A 23,431-nucleotide genomic window follows, 5' to 3' on the forward strand; every position below is an offset into this window, starting at 1 on the left:
TTAATAAAGTGCCAGCAGAACTTTTTTCCACTTTTAGGTGGCCCCTCTAGTTGATTACCATGCCTTTCCTTTTCAGAGTGTTGTCCGCTGCCTGTGGCATCCAAAGCTGAACCAGATCATGGTGGGGACTGGAAATGGATTGGCTAAAGTCTATTATGACCCCAACAAGAGTCAGAGGTATTTCATAAGTATTGCCTGTTTTAGATGGATGACAACAACTGGGGGGATTGCTTTTTTTTCACCCTTGCTTTTATTTATTTCCCTCTTTGATGGGGATCCACCCTTTTAGAAAACGCAGCTGGCACAGAGTAAAGCCTCAAACTCCTAGTATTGTGCTTTAAAGAGGATTTGGCTATCTCCCTTGATCCATACAGAATTCAAAGTGAAAGTTGCCTGGGGATTTGCAGTTCTTTAGCTGAAAGGTTGAGTGCAAGGGGGGAAAAGGGCCGGCCCACTTTGCATACCACCCTGGACAGTGGCATTAGCAGTGATGCATGCAAGGGATTAACAAAGCAGGGAACTAACCACTTACAGGAAATGGAAACGGCTGGTCCATTTGGTTCCCTTTCTGTTTGGGCTTTTATCAGGTACTGGTTTGGATGTTTGGCAGGGTTGTTCTCTGCCAGCAGAGCACAGATACTTTCCCCTTCAACTCCATGTCCATCGCAAGTGCCAGGTTTAAGTGTGTCAAGAGTCTGAAACCATCACTAGAGGCTGCGTCCATTCCTTAGTTGTTTCTGTTTTCCTTGGGCTCAAAGATGGACATGTTTCACTCTGTTAAGGTACAGTGAGTGATTAGCTCTTTCTTTAGAGTAAGGTTTGGTTGGCTAGTATTAAAATTCACATGCTGAATTTACTGGGGTCCCCCATTCTTTTGTGTGTGTGTGTCTTTTTAGGGCCACACCTGAGGCATATGGAGGTTCCCAGGAGAGGGGTCCAATCGGAGCTACAGCTGCCAGCCTACACCACAGCTCACAGCAAGGCCAGATCCTTAACCCACTGAGTGAGGCCAGGGATCGAACCCGCATCCTCGTGGATACTAGTCAGGTTCATTAACTGCTGAGCCAGGATGGGAACTCCCCCATATTCTTTTAAGAGGGAGGAAACCCGTTCTCCATGAATGAGTATTTAATTGACTGTAATTTGGTTCTTAATAGGATCGGACAGTCCTGTTTCCTTCAGAATTTTCTGAAGTTGGAATCTTTGCCCTATAAAATAAAGTTATATATTGTCGTCTTCAAGAACAAAGAGGATCTTGTTTGTTTGTTTGTTTGTTTGTGGTAGTAGCTTATTTATTTATTTATTTTCCTAGTTCATCTTTTTTTTTCTTAAATTGTTATTTCCCCAATACAATTTTTTTTTCCTGCAGTACAGCATGGTGACCCAGTTAACACATACATGCACACATTCTAAAAGAAATGGAAAATGCTAACGTGATTACCATGAGAGGGAGGAGTCTGTTTTACTCGAGAAAAGGATGCCCCCCTTTGATAGCACCCATTAGAAGGCCCTGTCTTTGGAATCTTTAAGAACTGTGTTTATTTGTATTTGTTTCTCCCAAAAGGGATAATTCATTGTTGCGAAGGAGACGTGAAGTGTTTTAAGGACACTTTTGGTTAATCCCACCCATTCGTGGGCCATGGCCCTTTGGCAACACTGCCAAGCTGACTCAGTTCCAGACACTTGTTCTGTTATATTTGAGAGGTGGACAAATGCCACTTCGGCCGTAGACCACCCAAGTTGCTTTCATCTGAGACAGAAAACTAAAACTTCAACTCTGTGACCTTTAGGGCGAAAAAGTTGATTGACAGTTATTAATAATCTCTTTAAGATCCTAATTTTAGGTTCGTTCGTTTCTTTCTTTCTTTCTCTTTCTTTCTTTCTTTCTTTTTCTTTCTTCCTTTCTTCCTTTCTTCCTCTTTCTTTCTTTCCTTCTTTCTTTCCTTCCTTCCTTCCTTCCTTTCTTCTTTCTTTCTTTCTTTCTTCCTTCCTTCCTTCCTTCCTTTCTTCCTCTTTCTTCCTTCCTTTCTTTCTTTCTTTCTCTTTCTTTCCTTCCTTCCTCCCTTCCTCCCTTCCTTCCTCCCTTCTTTCTTTCTTTCTTTTTATTTCTATAGATTTTTTTCCACTAGTCTTCTGTTGCCCAGTTGCCTTTCCAACCCTTTCACTCTGTAGTAGCCACTGACTCACAGACTTGCCCTCCCATACATTTCATCTCTTAATCACCGAAGTTCCATCTGTTGCCACTCCAAGGACTTGGTGAGATGGTGTCCACAAAGCGTGTTCCTGAAAGTATTGAATGCTCTTGACATAGACTCTCTGTTTTATAAGACCAAGTAAAGAAAATAATTTGCTTTTAATTCCCTCTTCTACCCCCACCCCCACCCCCCTGCCCCTGGCTTAGGGGAGCAAAATTATGCGTGGTTAAAACCCAGCGGAAGGCGAAACAAGCAGAGACTCTAACCCAGGACTACATCATCACCCGTAAGTTGTTAGATGGTCTCTCCATCATGCATCTGCCTTCTCTTCTAGTGTGCTGTTGGTCTCATGGCTCTAGAGACGGAAAAAGCCCTCCAAGTTCAGGCTATAGCTTACAAAATACCCCATGCGTGCTCAGCACTGCGAGTACTGTAGTGGCTAACCCCTTCAGCTCCTGTGACTCCGCACAGAGACAGGGTTATTTCATATAACTCTTAACCCAAAAAGGAAAAGCCTAAATTCTGTGACCATGTGATAGACCGATCTAGAGACCTTTAGATATACAAGGGGGTCTGATCAGAAATCTCACCAGGACAGAGTAGCTTCACTTGGGTTTGTCACGCAACCTCGTTAATCTGGCAGATTTTTGTTTTCCAGAGTTGCAGTCCCAGACCTGTCACAGGTAGCAGCCAGGAAGGGGCTCTTGGACACAGTAGCAGTTGTCATTAGCAGATGCCCTTGTGGGATGTTTGTCAGCGGCTCAGTCCAAGGCCCAGGGGGCGCTGCACTGCTGGGTTCTCTCCCTGGTGGTGGGTCTCTCTTAAAAGACCAAGTCCCTTGGAGCTCCTGATCAGTAAAGAGATCCCATGACATTTTTTTGCAAGACTAGAAGTGTTAAAGTCGGTGTCATAACCAGTCTAGCTCATGTAATTACACGCGGCCTACTTAAATTCCTGCAGCCGTTTGAAGTGAAAAGCTATTTTTCCCCCTCCTAAAAATACTGGTGTGTCGTGTTGCCTGACAGAGTGACGGGTGGCTGTGTTTCTCAGTTCCCCTGACTCAAGGTGGGCATATTTTGCTCATGAGTGATGGGGTCCTGGCCCAGGCTGGAAGTTTGGGTGGAGGGTAGGTGGTACTGGAAGGGGTTTTTTAGGGGTTAGACATTTCCGCCCTTCGTGCCATAAATTCCCTTTAAGCCTTTCTTATTCCTTTATCTCTCCCCTGGTTTTCTCTTTTAAAGGGGTTTTAATTTGCATGTAAACACACAAAGCAATTATTCTGGTAAAAATAATTGGTAAAAAAGAAAAAGATATTTCATTCTGTTCCCAGTAATCTTCTCCCTCTCCCACTGCAATATCAGACTGTTGCCCTTTCAAAGGTGCATACTCCTGGTCTTCTGAAGTTTAACTCTGACACCGAGCAAACAACCAACAGCGGTTTGGACAAATGTTACTTTGATTTTTTATTCTTTCGTCGACCATATAGAAGAAGGGCGATCACCAGGCCCGAAGATTCGGGCACCTCCGTGCATTCAAGGCAACCTTTATCCTAGTTTCAGGGGGAGAAGCGTTCCTCCCTTCCGGTTACTCAGGGTTGTCAACTCCTCCTGAGAGGTGGTCACATTTCAGAAACGTGTGAAGTGATTCCAGTGTTTATGAGGCATCTGAGGGAACTTCAGGGCTGACAGGCAAGCTGTTGGCATGATTCACATTTGGGTCCTGTGAGGAAAAATAGGAGGCAGTCCCACTAAGTGTTTCTTTTCAAAATCTCGGAAATTAAGTTTAACTGTTACCCATGGCTTGGGAGATGGGGAGCCTCACCAGCCTTTCCGTGACAATATTTGACAGTATTTCCTGAGTGCCATTAGTTGCCAGGAGAGGTGAACAATGAGTCTGGTCTCAGACGACACTGCCTAATTGGTTGCAGTAAGACTGTGTTTTATTATTAGATGAAGGCTGTCATTATGGCTTCCATTTCATCTTTCAGTTAGTCATGCTTTAGCTATGTTTTGGGATGGAAGAGTTATTATCATAATGAAATTTTTCAAATGTGACTTCTCGTAGCGCATGCCTTGCCTATGTTCCGCGAGCCCCGCCAACGGAGTACAAGGAAACAGCTGGAGAAGGACAGACTGGATCCCCTGAAGTCTCACAAACCCGAACCTCCCGTAGCAGGCCCAGGTGACTGTGATCTTGCTAGTGACCTGCAGAGGGCGTTGAGGGGCAGGGTGGGGTGATCGATACGGAATTTGGAAGATCTTTGGGACCTGGAGGCCTGTCTTCAGAGATTTTACTAAGTAGGCATTTTCAAACATCGTTTAGCATCAGAACTTTTTGCTTAAAGATCAGATGCAGAAATCCAGTGGATAAAACTGACAAAACTGGAGCTGCTGTGCTGAAACAGAGAGGAAGCCTGGAGCCCAGTCTCCAACTAGAGCCGTTTAGGTGACCTCGGTGGAACTCTGGGGCTCCTTGGAACTCAGTGTTAAAAACCACTGCTCTTGGAGTTCCCTTGTGGCACAACACGTTTAAGATCTGATGTTGTCACTGCGGTAGCTCAGGTCGATGATGTGACATGGATTCGATCCTTGGCCTGGGAACTTCCATATGCTGCAGGTGCAGCCAACCCCTCACCCCCACCCCCTAACCACTGTTCTCAGTATTTTTTTGATTTACAACATTAGGTACTTTGGCCAGAATTTAGGCAGGATTAGATTTCACATAAAGTAGAAAATACCCATCATTTTGTTCTGTGTTGGTAAAATAGAGCTGCCCGTTTCTCGAGAAGATGAATAAAAATTCTTAGAGTTTCTAAGAAAGTAGCTGCCAGAAGAAAGCAAGGCAGCATTGGCGATCATGCAGCACATCCTTTATTAGAATCTCGTTTTCTGTTATCACCCACGTGGTTTCCATTGGTCCTGGGCTCACAAGCTTACAGCTTTTGGCTTGTTCATTCATCTGAACCTAAGTTCTGGACCTATATCTGTTTGGTCTGCCCCTCCAGAATGGAAAATATTTCAGATACCAATCTCAATTTTTTTTCTCTGTTTTCTCTGCCACCATCCTAATCAAAAGTTCCTAAATAATATTTTTGCCTGGATTATTGAAAAGCTCCTCTAACTAGACCCCTTATGTCAAGTCACTCTCTTCTCACCATCCTACCATCTTTCTTCTTACATGTGGCTTTTATTCCCAATTCCTCTAGCTCTCCTATTGCTACTGCTCCCAGATCTTCAGAAGCTTTACACGGGCCAGTTGCATTTCTGGAGATTCAGAGTTCTCTACAGTCTGACTCTAACCCATTTTTGAGCTTTACACCTCATTTCTCTCCTCCTCTGATCTTCTGATATCTCTGTTGGTTCATTCCTCCCCCCCAGTGCCCATTGGACTTTCCATTTTTTATGCTTTTCTTCCTTAAATCATTCTGCTCATTGAAAATAACCTTCTCTGTCTTCTGAGTTTTTCCAAATTGGATTTATTTTTTCCTCGAGATGCCCCACCCCATTAGCCTGAAGAGCTCTTTCTTTCCTCTAAGTGCTGCAATAGTTACTGGCCATACAATTTCTTTGGCAATCATTTCCTGCCTTATAAAATTAATTTTTTAGTGATACTTAGCTTTTCATGTGGTGGTTTTTTTTTTCTTTTTCTTTTTAATCTTCCTAAAAAGTCATATATCTTTTGAGTACTGGGAACGAGGCTAGCGGCTGGGATCAATTCCTGGCCATATGGAAGTTTCCTGTCTACTAGAGCAATTGGAGAAGAGTCAAATAATGTGAATGAGTCTGTTCACCTTATTTGTTTTCTCTCCTGCAAGTTACTTGGAAGATGTCAAGCCCTAGGATGTGTTTGTTTAAAACTAAGATAGCATTGAATAATTATTGATTATAGTTATTAATTGCATTTCCCGTGTTCATGCCTGAGGAAATGTTAAAGCTTGTACATGGCAGACTATTTGTAATTCTCCCTGTGTTGGTGTCATCTTAAACAACAAAGGCATAATAAAAAAAGGTCTCCATTTAAAAATGTCATGGGGGAGTTGAGGTTTGGTGAGGTCCTACGTTGGTTGTGATTATCATAAATGAAAACTGAAAGGATGATACTCAGGTACTTTTGAGCTTTGTATGCTTCAAACCAAAGTCTGTAGAAGCCAGATGCTCAAACCCTTGATTCTGCAGGGAACGACACAAATCAGGTAAACAGGAATCCCTGGCCCTCCTCTGTCATTCATTTAACTGGCCGCTGCGGAAGCCAGCAGTGAGGGGCTCTCAACTTTGTCAGATAAGGCAAGTGTGCACTTGACTTATGCTCACTCTGTCTCTGATTTTGGAACAGGTCGTGGTGGCCGGGTTGGCACCCATGGGGGCACTCTGTCATCATACATTGTCAAGAACATTGCCTTGGATAAGACCGACGACAGCAATCCACGGGAAGCCATTTTGCGGCACGCCAAGGCCGCCGAGGACAACCCATATTGGGTTTCTCCAGCATATTCCAAGTAAGGAAATGGCCTTTGGAGATAGAAAAATTATTATTATTATTCTTTTGTCTTTTTAGGGCTGAACCTGTGGCATATGGAAATTCCTGGGCTAGGGGTCAAGTTGGAGCTGCAGCTGCCGGCCTGTGCCACAACCACAGCAATGCGAGATCTGACCTGCGTCTGCAACCCACGCCACAGCTTGTGGCAACACCTGATCCTTAACCCACTGAGCGAGGCCAGGGATCAAACCCTCATCCTCATGGCTACCAGTTGGGTTCTTAACCCACTGAGCCACAACGGGAATTTTGAAAAATGATTCTGTTTAATGAACTGGGAAGAACATAACAATGTCTGCTTTAAGGTTCTAACTTCTCCATTTCTTATTTTATTTTATTTTATTTTTTTTGTGGGGGAGACGTTTTAAAAAAATTTATTTAAGTGTAGTTGGTTTACAATATTGTGTTAATCACTTCTGTTGTACAACGGAGTGATTCAGTTATACATATGCACATATCCATTCCCATAAAACTTATCACAGAATTTTGTTTTTTTTTTTGCTTTGCTACTTTATGAATTTTTTTTTTCCCCACTGTACAGCAAGGGGGTCAGGTTATCCTTACATGTATATATTACAATTACATTTATCACAGAATATTGAGTAGAGTTCCCTGTGCTGTGCAGCAGGTCCCCGTTAGCCATTCATTCCATATACAATAATGTGCAGTGTTGCCATAATAAGCTAGTGCTAGCTCAGCAGTATGCTCTGGAATTCACTGTCAGTTCATAGAGCTCATTCTCATTCTCTTTCCACAGCTGCATAGTGCCCTACTGTGTGGATGTACCATGATTTATTCAACCACTCTCCTGTGTATGGGTGTTTAAGTTGTTCCAAGTATTTTGCAATTACTAACTCATACAAACACAGTGACTCAGTTTGCCCGTGTGTATTTTTGTATTGTTGAAAGTATATTCAGCACTTGTTTCCTACATTTTTTAATGTATTTCTAAAGTTCCTCTTAATTATGAGAAAGTCGAACTCTGATCACTTTTCAAAATGTTTGTATTCTGGAAAAAATCCTTTAAGACCAACTCAGTTTACATATTATACTGATATTGGTCCCCTATCTGCTGATCACTAGAAGCTACTTTGCATAAAAGAAATACACACTCCCTTGGCTTGGGTTCCTTAGACGCAGACCCAGGGATAAAGACGATTTAAGCCAAGCAAAGGCACAACAGCAAAGTTCCAGAAAGTGTCGCTTTGGCTTAGTCCCAGACGGTAGCCCTGGCGACCCTGGTCAGAAGCACTGGAGTAATTGCGCTCCAGCATCTCTTGGTCTTGGTGATGGCTGGAGATGGAACTGGGGAGACATTTCGGGCACTTCCAGCTCTCCAGGGCTTTAGCAACCTGCTGACAGCTCTCTGACAAAGAGAGATGGGTGCTGCTGCTGTCACTGAAAGCACCTCCAGAAAAATGCTAGGATTTGAAGACATCTAAGGGAGGGCACCACATCCTCTGCTACCTGTGTTGTAGCAGAACAGACTTCACCATGTCACATCAATGGTGGGTGTTCACCATGTGTGTTAATAACCAGACAGTACAGATGGAACATCTCTGAACAATTCCTTGGATCATATTACAACAGCTAAGAGGGTCATATCAAGGCTGGCCAGCTAAATAGCGTGCATGTAGCCTTCATTTGTATAGAATCTGTGTATGTATAAACTAATGTATGTCAACATGTCTTTGGCACTCAGATATGCTTATAGACCATGCCTCTGTTGACACTTCTGTTTTTAATGAAGTACTTATTTTCTATTATTATTAGGGATTTTTTTAGTACTTCAAAAAACTTGTTTAGGAGTTGATGTTGTGGCTCAATGGGTTAAGAATCTGGCTAGCATTCATGAGGATGCAGGTTCAATCCCTGGCCTTGTTCAGGTGGTTAAAAGATCTGGTGTTACCATGAGCTGTGGTGTAGGTCTTGGATGCAGTTAGGATTTGGTGTGGCTGTGGCGAAGACCTGCAGCTGCAGCTCTGATTTGACCCCTAGCCTGGGAACCTCCATATGCCATAGGTGTAGCCCTAAAAAAGAAAAAGGAAAAAAAAAAAAAAGAAGAATAAACAGAGCCTTGGTTTGAAATTTGCCAAGCACAGTAAGTGTCATTTTGATAGTAAACTGCTCCAAATAGATGTGTGTATGTGGTTTTTTGGTCTGTTTTGGGGGGATTTTTTTGGCCTTGCCCAGGGCATGTGGAAGAGCAGTGACCCAGACCCCTGTAGTGACAACACTGAATCCTTAGCCCACTGCACTGCAACGGAACTCTGATGTATGTGTATTTATACACAAAGTAAATCACTGAGGTGTTTCCACAAATACTGAAATAATATGTTTTGCTTAATAATGATTGATATTAGCAATATATAATTCATGGAAAGATGTCAGACTTAACCACTGCAAAAATTGAGATGCTGAGAAGATAGCTTTTAGAACCAGCTTGATAGCAAGCTATTGCTAAAACCCAAGCTGGGAACCTGGCCTTAGAACTTCCAGGTTATTATTCTAAGTTCTAAAAACTAATTATTTTGATAATTTAATTTTCATGTCTGAGATTTTAAGTTATATATGCACACAATTAAAAATCACAGCAATGCCAAAGAGTAGACAGTGGAAATTTGAAAACGTCCCTTTGACTTTAACCCCCAGTTCCTTTGTTCTACTACTAAAGAGATCCCCACTGCTGACAGCTTCTTATATTTCCTCCCAGAGATAGTCCATGTATAAATGAGCAGACATATGTGTAGATACATTTATTGTTTAAAAACAGGTATATAACATATTTTACAAGCTGGGTTTGTTGTTGTTGTTGTTGTTTTGATTGTTGGTTGGTTTTTTGCTTTGTTTATTACTTGGGGAAATTGGACCAGACCCATCCATCCATATCTAGCTCATGCTTTATACTTTCTTGATATTTTCCATTGTATGGATATTTTGCACTTTTCTAAAACAGTACCCTATTGAAGGACATTTGCAGTGTTTTCAGTCTTTTGTTGCTCTAAGTAATACTGAAATTAATATCCTTGGACATACGTATTTGCCATATGCGCAAAATTTCTAGAAGTAGAATTGCCATGTCAAAGGGTGTTCGTATTTTAAATTTGTATATATGGTGCCAGAATTTCCTTCAAAGAGACTTTTTTTTTTTTTTTTGTCTTTTGTTGTTGTTGTTGTTGTTGTTGTTGTTATTGTTGCTATTTCTTGGGCCGCTCCCGCGGCATATGGAGGTTCCCAGGCTAGGGGTCGAATCGGAGCTGTAGCCACCGGCCTACGCCAGAGCCACAGCAACGCAGGATCCGAGCCGCATCTGCAACCTACACCACAGCTCACGGCAACGCTGGATCGTTAACCCACTGAGCAAGGGCAGGGATCGAACCCGCAACCTCATGGTTCCTAGTCGGATTCGTTAACCACTGCGCCACGACGGGAACTCCCCCAAAGAGACTTTTTAACCAACTTATTCAGGGCATCAGAGCCTCCTTCCCCTCATCCTTGTTAAGAGAGTATGTTCCTTCTATCTTTGCCAATCTGATAGGTGAAAGCCTGTATTCCATTGTAGTTTACACTTACATTTTAATCTTTTTAGGCATCTTTTCATATTTTAAAAGCAGCTTTTTCCTATGAACGTTTTTTGTTTTGTTTTGTTTTTGCCATGGAGTGCAGAGGCTTGATGTGGGATCTTGGTTCCCAGCCTAGGGTTTGAACCCCTGCTGCAGTAGTGCACATCCAAATCCTAACCACTAGACCAGCAGGGAACTCCCCCTTGTGAACTTTTTATTTACATCTTTTGCCCTTTTGTCTATAGGTTGGTTGATTCTTTTCTTATTAATTTGTAAGAGTTCTTTACATTAAGGAGCTTAACTCTTTATGTCATGTATTGTGAACATTTTTTGCAAGGGGGCAGGGTAGAAAGGAAAGTTTCCTTTATTTCAGAGGCTGGCAACCTGGGGGGAGGGGGGGAGGGAAGCAGACTTGTGGCCAAAGCCTGACTCCTCCATTGCCAGTCAGTCATTTTTATTTTGACTTTGTTTATGGCATTTTTTTCCCCATTTGGGAAAAAAAATTATTTTAATGTGGTCAGTTTGAGAAAACTTTACAGGCATAAAATTATATCCTGTGCAAATAATGATAAATTTACCTCCTTCTTTCTGACTTGTATACCTATTTCTTTATCTTATCTAATTGTATTGACTAGTACTACTAGAATGTTAAATCATAGCAGTGATAGTGCACATCCTTTTCTCACTTTGAACTTTAATAGGATTAGGTTAATTGTCTTTTCTGTAGATAAAAAAAGTCAAATATTGCCAATTTCATTTTGTTCAATTTAATGATATTTCTCCATAAAACATGACAACTTTTGAACCCACATGGAAGATGTTAAAGAAGAATCCATTTCTTTTTATTTTATGTATTCACTGAACAAAGATTTACGAGACACAATGTGTCAGGTCCTATTCCAGGTTGTGGCTTATGGAGCTTATATCCTCATAGACAATGACAGACAGTAAATAAATCCATAAATGTTAGACGGTAGCAAGTGCAATGAAGAAAACTAAAACTAATAAGGGGACATCGAGTATCTGGGAGAGAAAAGGGCGCTCTTTTTAGATATGGTGATCAGGATAGCACCTGTGCTAAAGTGACCTTTGACTTGAATGAAATGACAGAATGAGCCGTACAGATATCCAAGGGAAGAGCTTCCCATGGGAAGAAAGCACCATAAAAAGGTCAGAGGCATGTTCATCTGAAATAGATGCTGAGTTTTGTTGAATTCCTTTGTTACATTTCCATGGAAGCGTCTCTATGTATTTCTGCTTTGATCAATGGATGTTAATTTTATTACAAACTTCCTAATAATTGCACCTTTCGTATGACTCTCACAAGGTTATGGTTTACTCTTGTCAGGCCTTAGGCTGCTTTCCTAAAAATTTTCCTTTTCTATATGTACTCTCAAACTGTTTTGAATATCACTTGTAAAAATTTGATAGAATTCGGTTGCAGAACTGTCAAAAAGCTTGATGCTTTTGTGGAAGGGAGGGTGAGTAGTGATTCCATAATTTTTCTTTCTTTTCCATCCCCTTGTGGTGAGTAGACTATTTGGATTTTCTGACTCTTCTTAGTTGGGCTGGGAATTAATATTTTCTTGGGGAAAAAAAATCCATCCAGATTTTCAACTTTCTTTCAATAGAATTAACTGAAGCAGAAATTGTTACTGTTTGCTAATGACATTTTCCTGCACCAGAGTCGATTTAGTTATATTTATAGTGGAGTTATAAGCAACTTTAATAGCAGCTTCGCAAAAATGGGTAGAACAGGTGTTGTCATAGCCTGACCTTACATGTGAGGAGACTGAAATGTAGAGACTTGCAGTTCATAATGATTGCAACTAGAATTAGACTTCATTTCTCTTGAGCCCAAATTTAATGAGCTTTTCACAGGCCAGTGACCTCTCTTAACGTACACCTTTCTGCAGTTGCGTTTTGCTCCCATCTCTTTCCCTCCACTCAGGTTTGTCACCTTACATTTATTGCATAGTGAGTTCATGGTGCTGGCTCTCTGTGGCATGTGATTTGTTAGCCAGAATTGCAGCGCAGTTTCTCCTGTGTTCACCTGCTAGAGTATACTGTTTACTGCCAAGTGGCAAAATGTTTGAAGGGAAGCTACTCTTTAAAAGGATCTTTTCGTAAAGGTCACTGCAATCGAGATTGTGTGTCTGGTTGTTTTTCTTCACTACAATTGACTTGTGTCAGTGATGAAATGAAGATTTACTGTATCTTGCTTTATCACAGAAAAGCAGTTCGATGTTACACAGATCTATCTGCTTGCACATGACATATACTCACCTTTAATCTCCATTGATGAGAACAGAGTCTTTGAATGCTTTACCTTGAATATTTAAATTTCATTCCTGGCACTCACAATGTAATAGCCACGAAGGTTTTAAAACACAGCAGAATCACGGAAGAGTCTTGTTTAGCTGCACATGGGCGGATTCGATTACAGTTGCTTGTCAAAAGATGTTGCTGGAAGGAGGGGAGAGGAGCTGGCTGGGGAGTGGGCAGGATAAAGATCCAGAATGCTATTCGCTTACACATCAACAGGGATAGTTGTGGAAGCCTGAACCCTGGCCAGTAGCCCGACAGCCTGACAGCTTTGTCAGCCATGGTCATTTTTCTTGCCAGATAAGCTGCCATTATTGCTGGTTCGGTCAATTTAATTTTCAGTGTGCAGGTCTTGTCTGATATAGGATACGTGGATATGTGTGTGTATTAAAATATCATTCCCATCTATAAATGATCCATTTAAGTCATGTTGAATTAGTAGGCGATATTTAACAAGGTCACTCTTGGAGTAAAGCTTTATATAGTATTTGTGTCAGGAAGAGGCCTAAACCCACAGAGAAAAATATAACTCTTTTTTCCTGAGTTACACTCATGTGGCCAATATCACTGATCACCAGATTCCCTATACAGCCCAGTGTTTCTCTGGACTGTCTATGACGGAGTTGGGAAGATTAGACATGCAGACTTCTCGACTTCTCCCCAACTCAATTAGACTGAGAGATTGGGCCTGGGAATCTGCACCTTAAGTTCTCCAGATGAAAATCTGCACACCGAAATCTGGTTATAATACAAAAGTAATTATTTTAAATAAACCACAACTGACTTGCTCTTGCAAAAATTCAAATGTATAGAGTAGGTAATTTCTATTATAGAGATTCATCCTGCAGACAGGTTATTTACACAGAAAAGGATTTCCCTCAGAATTTTTTATAAACTAGCAAGCTGCTATGTTATATTTAATATGTAAATTATTTTATCAAATATAGTCCACATATGACCTTTGAAAATAGGGAGTGCGGAACACCTGATAGCCAAAGCAAGGTGTATAATGATGCTGTCACTGTACTTACACTGTGTCAGCCTTGTTTAAAAACTTTATATGTATTATTCATTTAATCCTGACAACAGTATGAGGAGAGTGGTATTACTGTTCCAATTTTACACATGAGGAAGTTAAGGCTTGTAACTTGACCAAAGCCATACAGGTAGCAGGAGGCAGCATTGGGATTTGAACACAGGTGGCCTGGCTTTAGAGTCAAGCTTCTGCTTTTGCCTATTACAGTGTACTGCTTCTCATCACAGAGCACCCAAAAACTTAATCATGGACTTGGAGACCAGACTCGTGGTTGCCAAGCGGGAGGAGGAGGGAGTGGGAGGGACTGGGAATTTGGGGTTAATAGATGCAGACTGTTGCCTTTGGGATGAATAAGCAACGAGATCCTGCTGTATAGCACTGGGAACTGTATCTAGTCACTTATGATGAAGCCTGATAATGTGAGAAAAAGGAATGTATACATGCATGTGTGACTGGGTCACCTTGCTGTACAGTAGACAAGTGACAGAACACTGTAAACCAGCTATCATGGAAAAAAATTAAAATCATTAAAAAAAAAAAAAAAACAAAAGCTGAGTGAGAGTAAAGCTGAAAAGATGACTGTGTGAGCCACCATGACCTTGGCAGACCCTAGACTAAGAATTAGGAGTCTTGGGGTTTAGGTCCTACCTCCAAGACTCACTCACCTTCACTGAGGCTGTATCCCTTCTATGAAATTAGAGAGGAGAGCATGCTGTTCATAGGTATTTTCAAATAGAAATTTCGGCACACCATTGTGTGTTTTGTAAGTGTAAGCTTAAGGGGGGCATTACTATTACCTGGGCTGCTCCAGGCCTGTGTGCCCTGTAAAGATTTAATATTCGAACGCATTTGCCCACTTATTAATGGCATCTGATGGTGATTTTAGAGGGTTCCTTTTTTTCTGATTTGCACAGATTTCATATATGTCCCTTTCGCCACCCTCTCCCAGTCTTTGAACTCTCACATAAACGTTAGTATGTCCTATTTAATGAGTCTGAGATATGTTTATCTACTTTCCAAAATAGTATGAGTTTATTTCCTGAAGAAGATAGAACATTCTTTATCTAGAAACATCTTGTTGCCTCTCATCTTCTTACGCATCCCTAATATTTTTTTTTTTAATTATCTTTGATGAGCTCTTCTCCAGAAAGAAGGGACCATTTCAAGTGGAATCTTTTGGTCAAGGCTTTATTAGATCTTCATAATTCTGCAATTGTGGTGACTGGGTCAGAGTTCATCTGGACCGTATTCATTCTAACAGGGTTAACAAGTGTGTCAGATTGTCAAGTCATGGCTCTAACTGACTTTGGCTTTGAGGTTTTCCTTCATAATAAACAATGGGCCCTGAGCCAAAAAAGCTTATGGTTTAGAGTCACATACTGATGACTAAATATGACAAGTGATTTGCCCTCAGATTCATTTTCTTACCCTGGAGCTCGCTTTCTGCTTTTTGAATGAATCATATCTGGAGAATATCCATAACTAAAAATAATTTGACTGCGGACTTCCCTTTGCAGCTAAAGTGCTCAGGCCAGGGCACTAGAGGAGGAATATAGAAAGCCTAGGTTAGAGCTTAGTCAGAAGGGAAAGCCAGCCTTGCTAAATTACGCTTTGCATCTCTTACACAAACACTGCACCCTAAACATGCTCTCTCAGAAGATTGCGAGGGGAATTTTTATTCATTACTGATTATTCTGCACAAATTCCTCTGGATGCCAATACCAAAGGTGGGACTTGGTTTCTCTTGGGCTTCTGTCATTTTTCGGTACACACAGTTGCTGGAAAAGATTCACTTTGAACAAATAACTTTGGGAATTGAATTCACTGTAAAAACATGTTCCAAGGGGAAAATTAATCAGCGCAGCTATAATTTATAGATTCGAGAAAGACCTTTGCTTCAGCTTTTATGTTTACTGCATGAAATAGTAACTATTAGCAAATGCAGAGTTTGCTGAAGCTAAAATGAAAGAAAGCAAAACCCTTCAGCCCTCCTCTGATTCATTTATTTGGTGGTCTGCAGTAATAACTCTGTTGCTCTCTAATCTGCTCCCCTTTTCTTGGTAATTCTCGTAAACAAGATGACATATGTAGTCAAGTGAAAAATGTTTACTATTGGCCAGATGAGTTAATCAAACTGGAAAATGCAAGTTTCACACCAGCCTTATGTAAGTTTAAGTTTTCAGTTAACACTTGAGAGAAATGGGTCAATGTGGTCAGTAAACCAGTAAAATAAATAGTCTGGATAAAGCTGATTTCAGTAAAGTGGGTGCATTCCTGGGTCGCCGGCTTACGCTAAAAGGAATGTGTCCCTGACGTCCTTTTTCTTCAGCTCAGTCCCTTTATAGGCTTGATCTGAGGTCAGTCTGCCATGAGGCTGTAAGTTTGAGTTAACAACTTCCTGCCTCTTGAAAAAGGAGGCAATAGAATTCTGGAGAAACTGATGAAATAGAAGACAGGGAATGAGTGGCTCACGGAAATGCTTTCTTGGGGCAACAGAATATATTTCTTGCGCATTATTTATATGGGTATCGCCTGAGTTGCTGCTATGTCTTCTGTGCCCATTTGGCTTAGTTTCTTCTACTTTTCCTCATCGAAGCACTGAAAAGAGTTGATGTTAAGATGAGTGTGTAAATTCCACTTCTTCCAGCAGAATCCATTTTATGTGGCCAGTGACAAGGTTAGTAGAGACTTAGAAGGTTTTTGTTGTTGTTTATTTGTTGGCTTCCTGTTGGTTTTAAAAGTAGGAATTTCTGGGCCAGCTTTTGAGTGTTTTCACACTGTTTTATCTTTGCTGCATGTGTCATTTTACTGTGAATTTACTTTTATAGTCGTTTGCTATGCCAGGGGCAAATTAGGCCACACTCCCGGGGAAGAAATCTCCTGGTTCTGTTTCTAACTCTCCTGGAAGTTGTCTGTAATCATCTCTGTTCTTCATCATCTTGAAAAGTGGTGACTGAAGAAATCCGTTTTAAATGCCCTAAATAGAATATTTTTGGTCTTCTTCATGTAAGGGTTTCCAAAAAATTTCAACAGAAAACCTCCTGGAAGTTGGGAGTTCCCATTGTGGCGCAGTGGTTAACGAATCCGACTAGGAACCATGAGGTTGTGGGTTCGATCCCTGGCCTTGCTGAGTGGGTTAACGACCCGGCGTTGCTGTGAGCTGTGGTGTAGGTTGCAGACGCGGCTCAGATCCCACGTTGCTGTGGCTCTGGCGTAGGCTGGTGGCTACAGCTCCAATTGCACCCCTAGCCTGGGAAGCTCCGTATGCCAAGGGAGCGGCCCTAGAAAAAGGCAAAAAGACAAAAAAAAAAAAAAAAAAAAAAAAAAACTGCTGGAAGTAAATTTAAAGATCAAAATTGCTGATCTTTAAAGCTGTAATTCTCTCACTTTGCTTCTATAAAACACTGGCATTCCCTAGATGAGACAGAGATATTCACTGTGCTGAAGTCAAATCACGTTTTTGTTTTTTTTTTTTTAATCTCTTGTCTTTTTTAGGGTCACACCCACGGCATATGGAGGTTCCCAGACTAGGGTCCGAATCAGAGCTGTAGCCACTGGCCTATGCCACAGCCGCAGCAACGTTGGATCCTTAACCCACTGAGCAAGACCAGGGATCGAACCCGTGTCCTCACAGATACTAGTCACATTCATTAACTACTGAGCCACGACAGAATTCCCTCAAATATTATTTTTTGAAGAACTTTGTCCTTATTCAGCAAACAACATACAGCTCTTACGGGAGGTTCTGAACGGTGCTGTAAGAATGTTGGTCTGGGGGCAAGAAGGATTGGAATGAGAGAGACTTCCCTCTGTGGGCCGCATCTCCCTTCACTTCCCCAGGCCTAACTCCTGAGAATTACAGACTGCTCCTTAAAGGGTAGCCCCGAGACTGTGCAACCTCAGGCTTCATTCCTTCACCAAGCCTTCAGTAGAATCATACAAGGCCAGCTCCTCTAGATGTGAGAAATATTTTCCTGCAGTTGGAAGAAGCTCATCATGCATAAAAGTTTATGTTAAAAAGACAAATTCTTACTCCACAGTCTGGTTTCAGGGCCCTGCTTGACTCCTTTCTTTCCCAAACTAGGGGAGGGGTGGAGCAGCCAGCAGAGGCTACGCACAGTGTGGTCCACCAGCCAGCGCTGACAAGATAAGCTTAGCAAACTTTATAGTAGTTTGATATATTTATTGACTCTAATAAAAAATTTGGATCTGTATTTTAGTCTTTTAATTTTTCTAGAAATATTTATCTGCAAGTGGTTGGAAATTAGCAAACAAAGACTGGCCTTGCACCACAGATGGTTTGAGAAGCCCTGCTCTAGGCATGGCCCCTGGTTGGAAGCTGAGGCCCTTTCCAAGGTGCCTCCCTTTTATCCCAGGAAGGGGGCTTGTTCTTTCTTACTCCCATGTCCAAGAGCCTTCTTTTCTTTTTCAATTTTTGTAAAATACACATCACATAAAATTTACCGTCTGAACCATTATTAGGTCTACATCTTGGTGTTAAGTACGTTGACAGTGTTGTGAAACCAATCTCTAGAAGTCTTTTCATCTTGCAGAACTAAAATTCTATACCCACTAAACAGCAACTATTTATTTATTTCTTTTTATGGCCACACTTGTGGCATATGGAAGTTCCCAGGCTAGGAATCGAACCAGAGCTACAGCTGCCAGCCTGCGCCACAGCATTGCCAGATCTGAGCCACATCTGTGACCTACACCATAGCTCCTGGCAATGCCAGCTCCTTAACCCACTGAATGAGGCCAGAGGTCAAACCCAAATCCTCATGGATACTGGTCTGGTTCGTTTCCACTGAGCCATAACGAGAACTCCAACAGCAACTCCTTACTTCAGACTGTTGATTCTGTGTGTCCTTTGATCCATAGCTGTAGATTTTGATGTAGTCCGTTTTGCCTACTTTTGTTGTTGCCTGTGATTTTGGTGTCATATAAAAAAAAAAAAATCATTGCCCAATCCTATGTTATAACACTTTCCCCTAAATTTGCTTCTAGGAGTTTTATAGTTTTTGCTCTTGGGTTTAGGTCCATGATCTCTGCTGAGTTAACTTTTGTTTGTGGCATAAGGTAAGGGTCCTGTTTCATTGCATGTGGACATAGAGTATTCCCAACAGAATTTGTTAAAAGGAGCCTAGTCCTTATGCTTAGTTATTCCCTACTTGGCAAAATGAAAGAAAACGTAGTAAACAAGTGGGAAACTTTGGACACTAGTTTATGCCTTCGTTTTGGCCATCTGGGGAAGGAGAGCATGGCGGTTGAATGCACGCTAAGCAGAACATGAAACTAAGTGGTGTAATTTGATGTTGAATACACTTAACATGGCTGTTGGCTATCAACATTTTTATTATTTCATAAGTGGAATTTAAAATAAATTCATGGATTTTCACAAAGAAAACCATTCAACCTTCCAAACAAATTGACATCCTTTAAAATACCTGGAGAGGAAAAGGAAATTGTTAGGTCTGGTTATAAAAAGTAAGAGCCTATGTGACTGGGATGTAAAAATTTACTCATTGAATTTTGCTGGGGGGAAAAAAGATATCTCCTTTGCAAACTAATCTTTATTTTTTTCTTTTGCTTTTGCTTTGGCTGCTAGGAAATTTAGTGCTAAGTTTTATGCTTAGTTATATACCTTTTCATTGCAAATCCTTGGCTTTCTGCTCATTTATTTTTCTTTATAGGTCCATTTTATTGAGATACAGTTTATATACAATGAAATACAAAACACACCCATTTCACGTCTTGACAAATGTATATACCTATGTAATCATCACTTCAGTCAAGCTTATAGACTGTTTCCATGCCCCCAGAATGGTCCCCCAAGCCTCCCTGCCATCATTACTCTCTTCTGCCCTTCGTTAAAGAGTTCCATTGATTCTGTGCCTTTCAGTGTTAGCCACCAACCTACTAAAAATACTTTTGGAAGTAGGTGGATTATAAAAAAAAAAAAAGTAACTACATAAATGAAATAGCTTTTTCAAGCTCTAGAATTTTTTCCTGTGAACCTGTTTCTTTTTTTATATCCAAAAAAAAGCACCTCTACAACTTCTGAATAATTCTTATTGCAAGTAACATTGATGAGCGGGTGTCTTATGAAGCATTGCCAGGTATCTTTAGAGGACCATGTTCTTTTAATTCCCTTAGAAATTAAATAGCTAATTCTAAGGATTTAAAAAAAAAAACTTTCCGGGACATTTTATTGCAAAATATAGATAGAAGCACATTTTCTCAGAATAAAGTCATTTAACTTAAACATATTTTAACTCACAGTATTGTCTTCATTTTTTTTTTTTTGCATTTTTTGGAATGTATTGCTGCAAACATCTTCAATACAAACAGCACCATGGATGATGCTGAATGGTAGAAACCAGGCACAAAATAGTGCACACTCTAGGTGTGACACGGTGATGGGACCAACACAGGGGTGGCTCATCTATGCCAGCCGAGATCAGGATATGGTTACCTGTACCCGGGGTAGGTGGGGTGTTAGTAACTGCAGAGGGGTATGAGGGGCCTCAGAGCCACTAGTCCTGCTCTTTCTTCATCTGGGTGTTGGTTTCCAGATGGCATGTCCAGTTTTTGAAAATCCAGGGAACTGTACATTTATGAACTATGCACTTTTCTGTTTGTATCGTGCTTGAATTAATGTTAAAAACACACACTTCCTCTTCATCTACCCCGGACCTTTAGTCCTTTGGGACCCACTAATCAAGATCAACCCCCACATTTGATAGAGGAGGAAATCAACCCCCTGAGAAGGGAAACACCTGTTCCCAGGTAGCAAAGCAAGTCAGTGGCCACACTGGGAATGGATCCCCAGCCTGAGGCTTAGCTCAGGGACTCCTCACAGCTTCAAGCTTCCAAAGGATTTTTTTTAAACCAGACAAACTTGTTCCTGTGCAGATTTGTCTATACTCAAGGGGTCAACAGCTTTGCCAGAAGATGAAATATGTCAGGAGCACCAGTTGCCCTGTTTGTAGCATGTTAGAAAGCCAAGGCTTCTACTCTCTAGTAAAGCAGCAACTCATGACCTTTGAAAATACGCAGCTGGTTTTGGAAATGTTAAAGCTATGACTTGTTTATAGATGACATAAGAGTGTCTTAAACTGCCAACAAGAAATTTAATCACCTGGATTGTGTATGGGGACAGCATGGGCTCTCTAGGTAGGTAGCTGGAGAGACACTATTGTGTGACTAAGTTATGCACGAGAAGTTCTAGCACATGGCTTGCCTCAGAACAGCACAGCATGGAAGGTTTATACTTCTCCTTCACAATAATAAGGAAATAGCAAGAAGTAATATAAGGATTTTTTCCTTCCAATTTTATTGCGGTATAATTGACACACAGCACTGTACAAGTTTAAGGAGTACAGCCTAAAGATCTGACTTACATACATCATGAAATGACTGTCACAGTAAGTTCAGTGAAGAGCTCTCATCTCATATAGATACAATTTGATTATTATTAAAGTATCATTGATTTACAGTGTTTCTTCAAGGTCTGTTGTACAGCAAAGGAAGCCAATTACACACATTTCTAGATACAAATTAAAGAAATAAAAGCCCCCCTTTTTTTCACCGTGGATGAGAACTCCAGGATTTCTTCTCTTGACAACTTTCATATACAACCTACAGCAGTGTTAATTATAAACATCATGTTGTATGTTACACCCCTGGTACTTATTTGTCTTATAACTTGAAGTTTGTACCTTTTGACTGGCTTCCTCCAACTCCTGCTCCCCCCACCCCCCAGCTTTGATAACCACAAAGCTGGTCGCTTTTTCTATGAATTTGTTTGTTTTTAAAGTGTAGTTGACCTAAAGCTCTATCTGTGTTAGTTCCTGGTATACAGCATAGTGATTTGATATTTCTATACATTTTACAGGGATCATCCTGATAAGTCTAGTTATCTGCTGTCGTTGTGCAAAGATATCACATAATTATTGAACCTGTTCCCCACACTGTACCTTTCATACCCATGACTCATGTACTTTGTAACTGGAAGTTTGTACCTCTTCATCTCCCTCATCGATTTCTCTCCTCCCTCAGCCCCCTCCCCTCTGGCAGTCACCTGCTGAGTAATATAAGATTTTAACCCTGTTTCACTTGCCAAATGAAAGGAATTACTGGAGTTCCCATTGTGGCTCAGTGGCTAACGAATCCGACTAGGAACCATGAGGTTGCAGGTTCGATCCCTGGCCTTGCTCAGTGGGTTAAGGATCCCATGTTGCCATGAGCTGGGGTGTAGGTCGCAGATGTGGCTCTGATCCCGCATTGCCGTGGCTGTGGAGTAGGCCGGCGGCTACAGCTCCGATTCGACCCCTAGCCTGGGAACCTCCATATGCCACGGAAGCGGCCCAGAAATGGCAAAAGGACAAAAAAAAAAAAAAAAAAAAAAATTGTCATTATTTTTACCATTCTGGAATTATCTTGATATAGGGACTTGAATTGTAAAGGAAGATGCAAACTAAAGTATATCATCTTCAGATATAATGTTTTAATGTGTCCTCATAATGGAGTAAAGCTGTTTTTAAAAGGAAATCATCAGTAGCATGACCAGAAGGGGCATCAGTTATAACCATTTGATATTTTCTTGAAATTATTTTCTGTGTGAACAGTGTAAAAAGGAATATCATTGAACCAGGTAGGTTTACAAAGTACAGCAGGTTCTAATGCAGAGGTTGCTTGATATACTGTGTGCCAGTATCACAGGTGATAAGTCCTAAAATGCTTGACATGTCTACGCATTGATTTGGGTGGAGGGAATATTCATTTGCTGGTTGTTTTGTGCTGTTGTTGTTTTGTTTTGTTTTGTTTTTCTGGCAGTGCCTGAATTACTGTATCTGTTATCTATTATTTTAAACTCATCAGATAAGAAAACTGTTGACTCAAATTCTCTTATTCGTGTTCACCATAATCACATTTCTTTGGACTACTTAAGTAGGAACAGCCTAGAGAGTTATAAATAAAAGTCATGTAGATTCTTGCTTGGAGACTATAGTTTGGCCTCCCAAATGGTCCTAGTTAGCCTGAGTTTGAAGGAGAGGAGGGTTCTGTGTGTACAGTAATTGTGCTTATATTTTCTTTTTTTTTATGGCTGATGTTTTCATTTTATTTAAGAAAAGGAAAACATACACAGTCTGCCACAGAAGGAAAACCTTTAAAAGAATCTGAACGTAATTAAGTGTCCGTCATCCTTTTCTTTGCCAGAGATTTAATGATGTCTAATAATTGAGATATAGTTGATTTCCTAAATGTACTTCCACTTGATGAGAGTGGTAAAGTCTAATAAACACTTGCCAACTAAATTTTTCCTCTTCTTAACTCTCTTTTAGGACTCAGCCCAAAACCATGTTTGCCCAAGTTGAATCTGATGATGAGGAAACAAAAAATGAGCCAGAATGGAAAAAACGTAAAATTTGAAGACTCTCACATGAGAGCTGTTTGCATGAGTGGAAGGGATGTTGAACATTTTTTTAATGAAATAAAAACACATTTTTATGAGCAGGTTTTGTTCTTTGCATTATTGAACCAATCGGAAGATTGGTAATTGTGCTTATATTTTCTGTTTTGTTTGTTTGTTTGTTTTTTGGTTTTTTTAATGGCTGTACCCATGACACATGGAAGGTCCCGGGCCAGGGATTGAATTTGAGCCACAGCTGTGACCTACACTGCAGCTGTGGCAACACTGGATCTTTTAACCCACTGTACCAGGCCAGGGGTTGAACTCACTCCTCCACAGTGACCTGAGCTGCTGCATTCGGATT

General features: G+C 40.9%; 1 protein-coding gene across 2 annotated transcripts in view; it reads left to right on the forward strand.

Moving 5' to 3' along the window:
• Positions 1-23,171, forward strand: part of WDR70 (WD repeat domain 70) — a 292,024-nt gene extending 268,853 nt beyond the window's left edge. For both annotated transcript variants that reach the window (XM_021076961.1, XM_021076962.1), the window contains exons 14-18: positions 77-177; positions 2,402-2,481; positions 4,260-4,376; positions 6,528-6,690; positions 23,000-23,171. In XM_021076961.1, the coding sequence (XP_020932620.1) occupies positions 77-177; positions 2,402-2,481; positions 4,260-4,376; positions 6,528-6,690; positions 23,000-23,087 (549 nt within the window). In that variant the 3' untranslated portion in view covers positions 23,088-23,171. The remainder of the gene's footprint in view (positions 1-76; positions 178-2,401; positions 2,482-4,259; positions 4,377-6,527; positions 6,691-22,999) is intronic.

The sequence above is a fragment of the Sus scrofa genome, chromosome 16 (assembly GCF_000003025.6).
Source record: "Sus scrofa isolate TJ Tabasco breed Duroc chromosome 16, Sscrofa11.1, whole genome shotgun sequence".
Classification (NCBI taxonomy): domain Eukaryota; kingdom Metazoa; phylum Chordata; class Mammalia; order Artiodactyla; family Suidae; genus Sus; species Sus scrofa.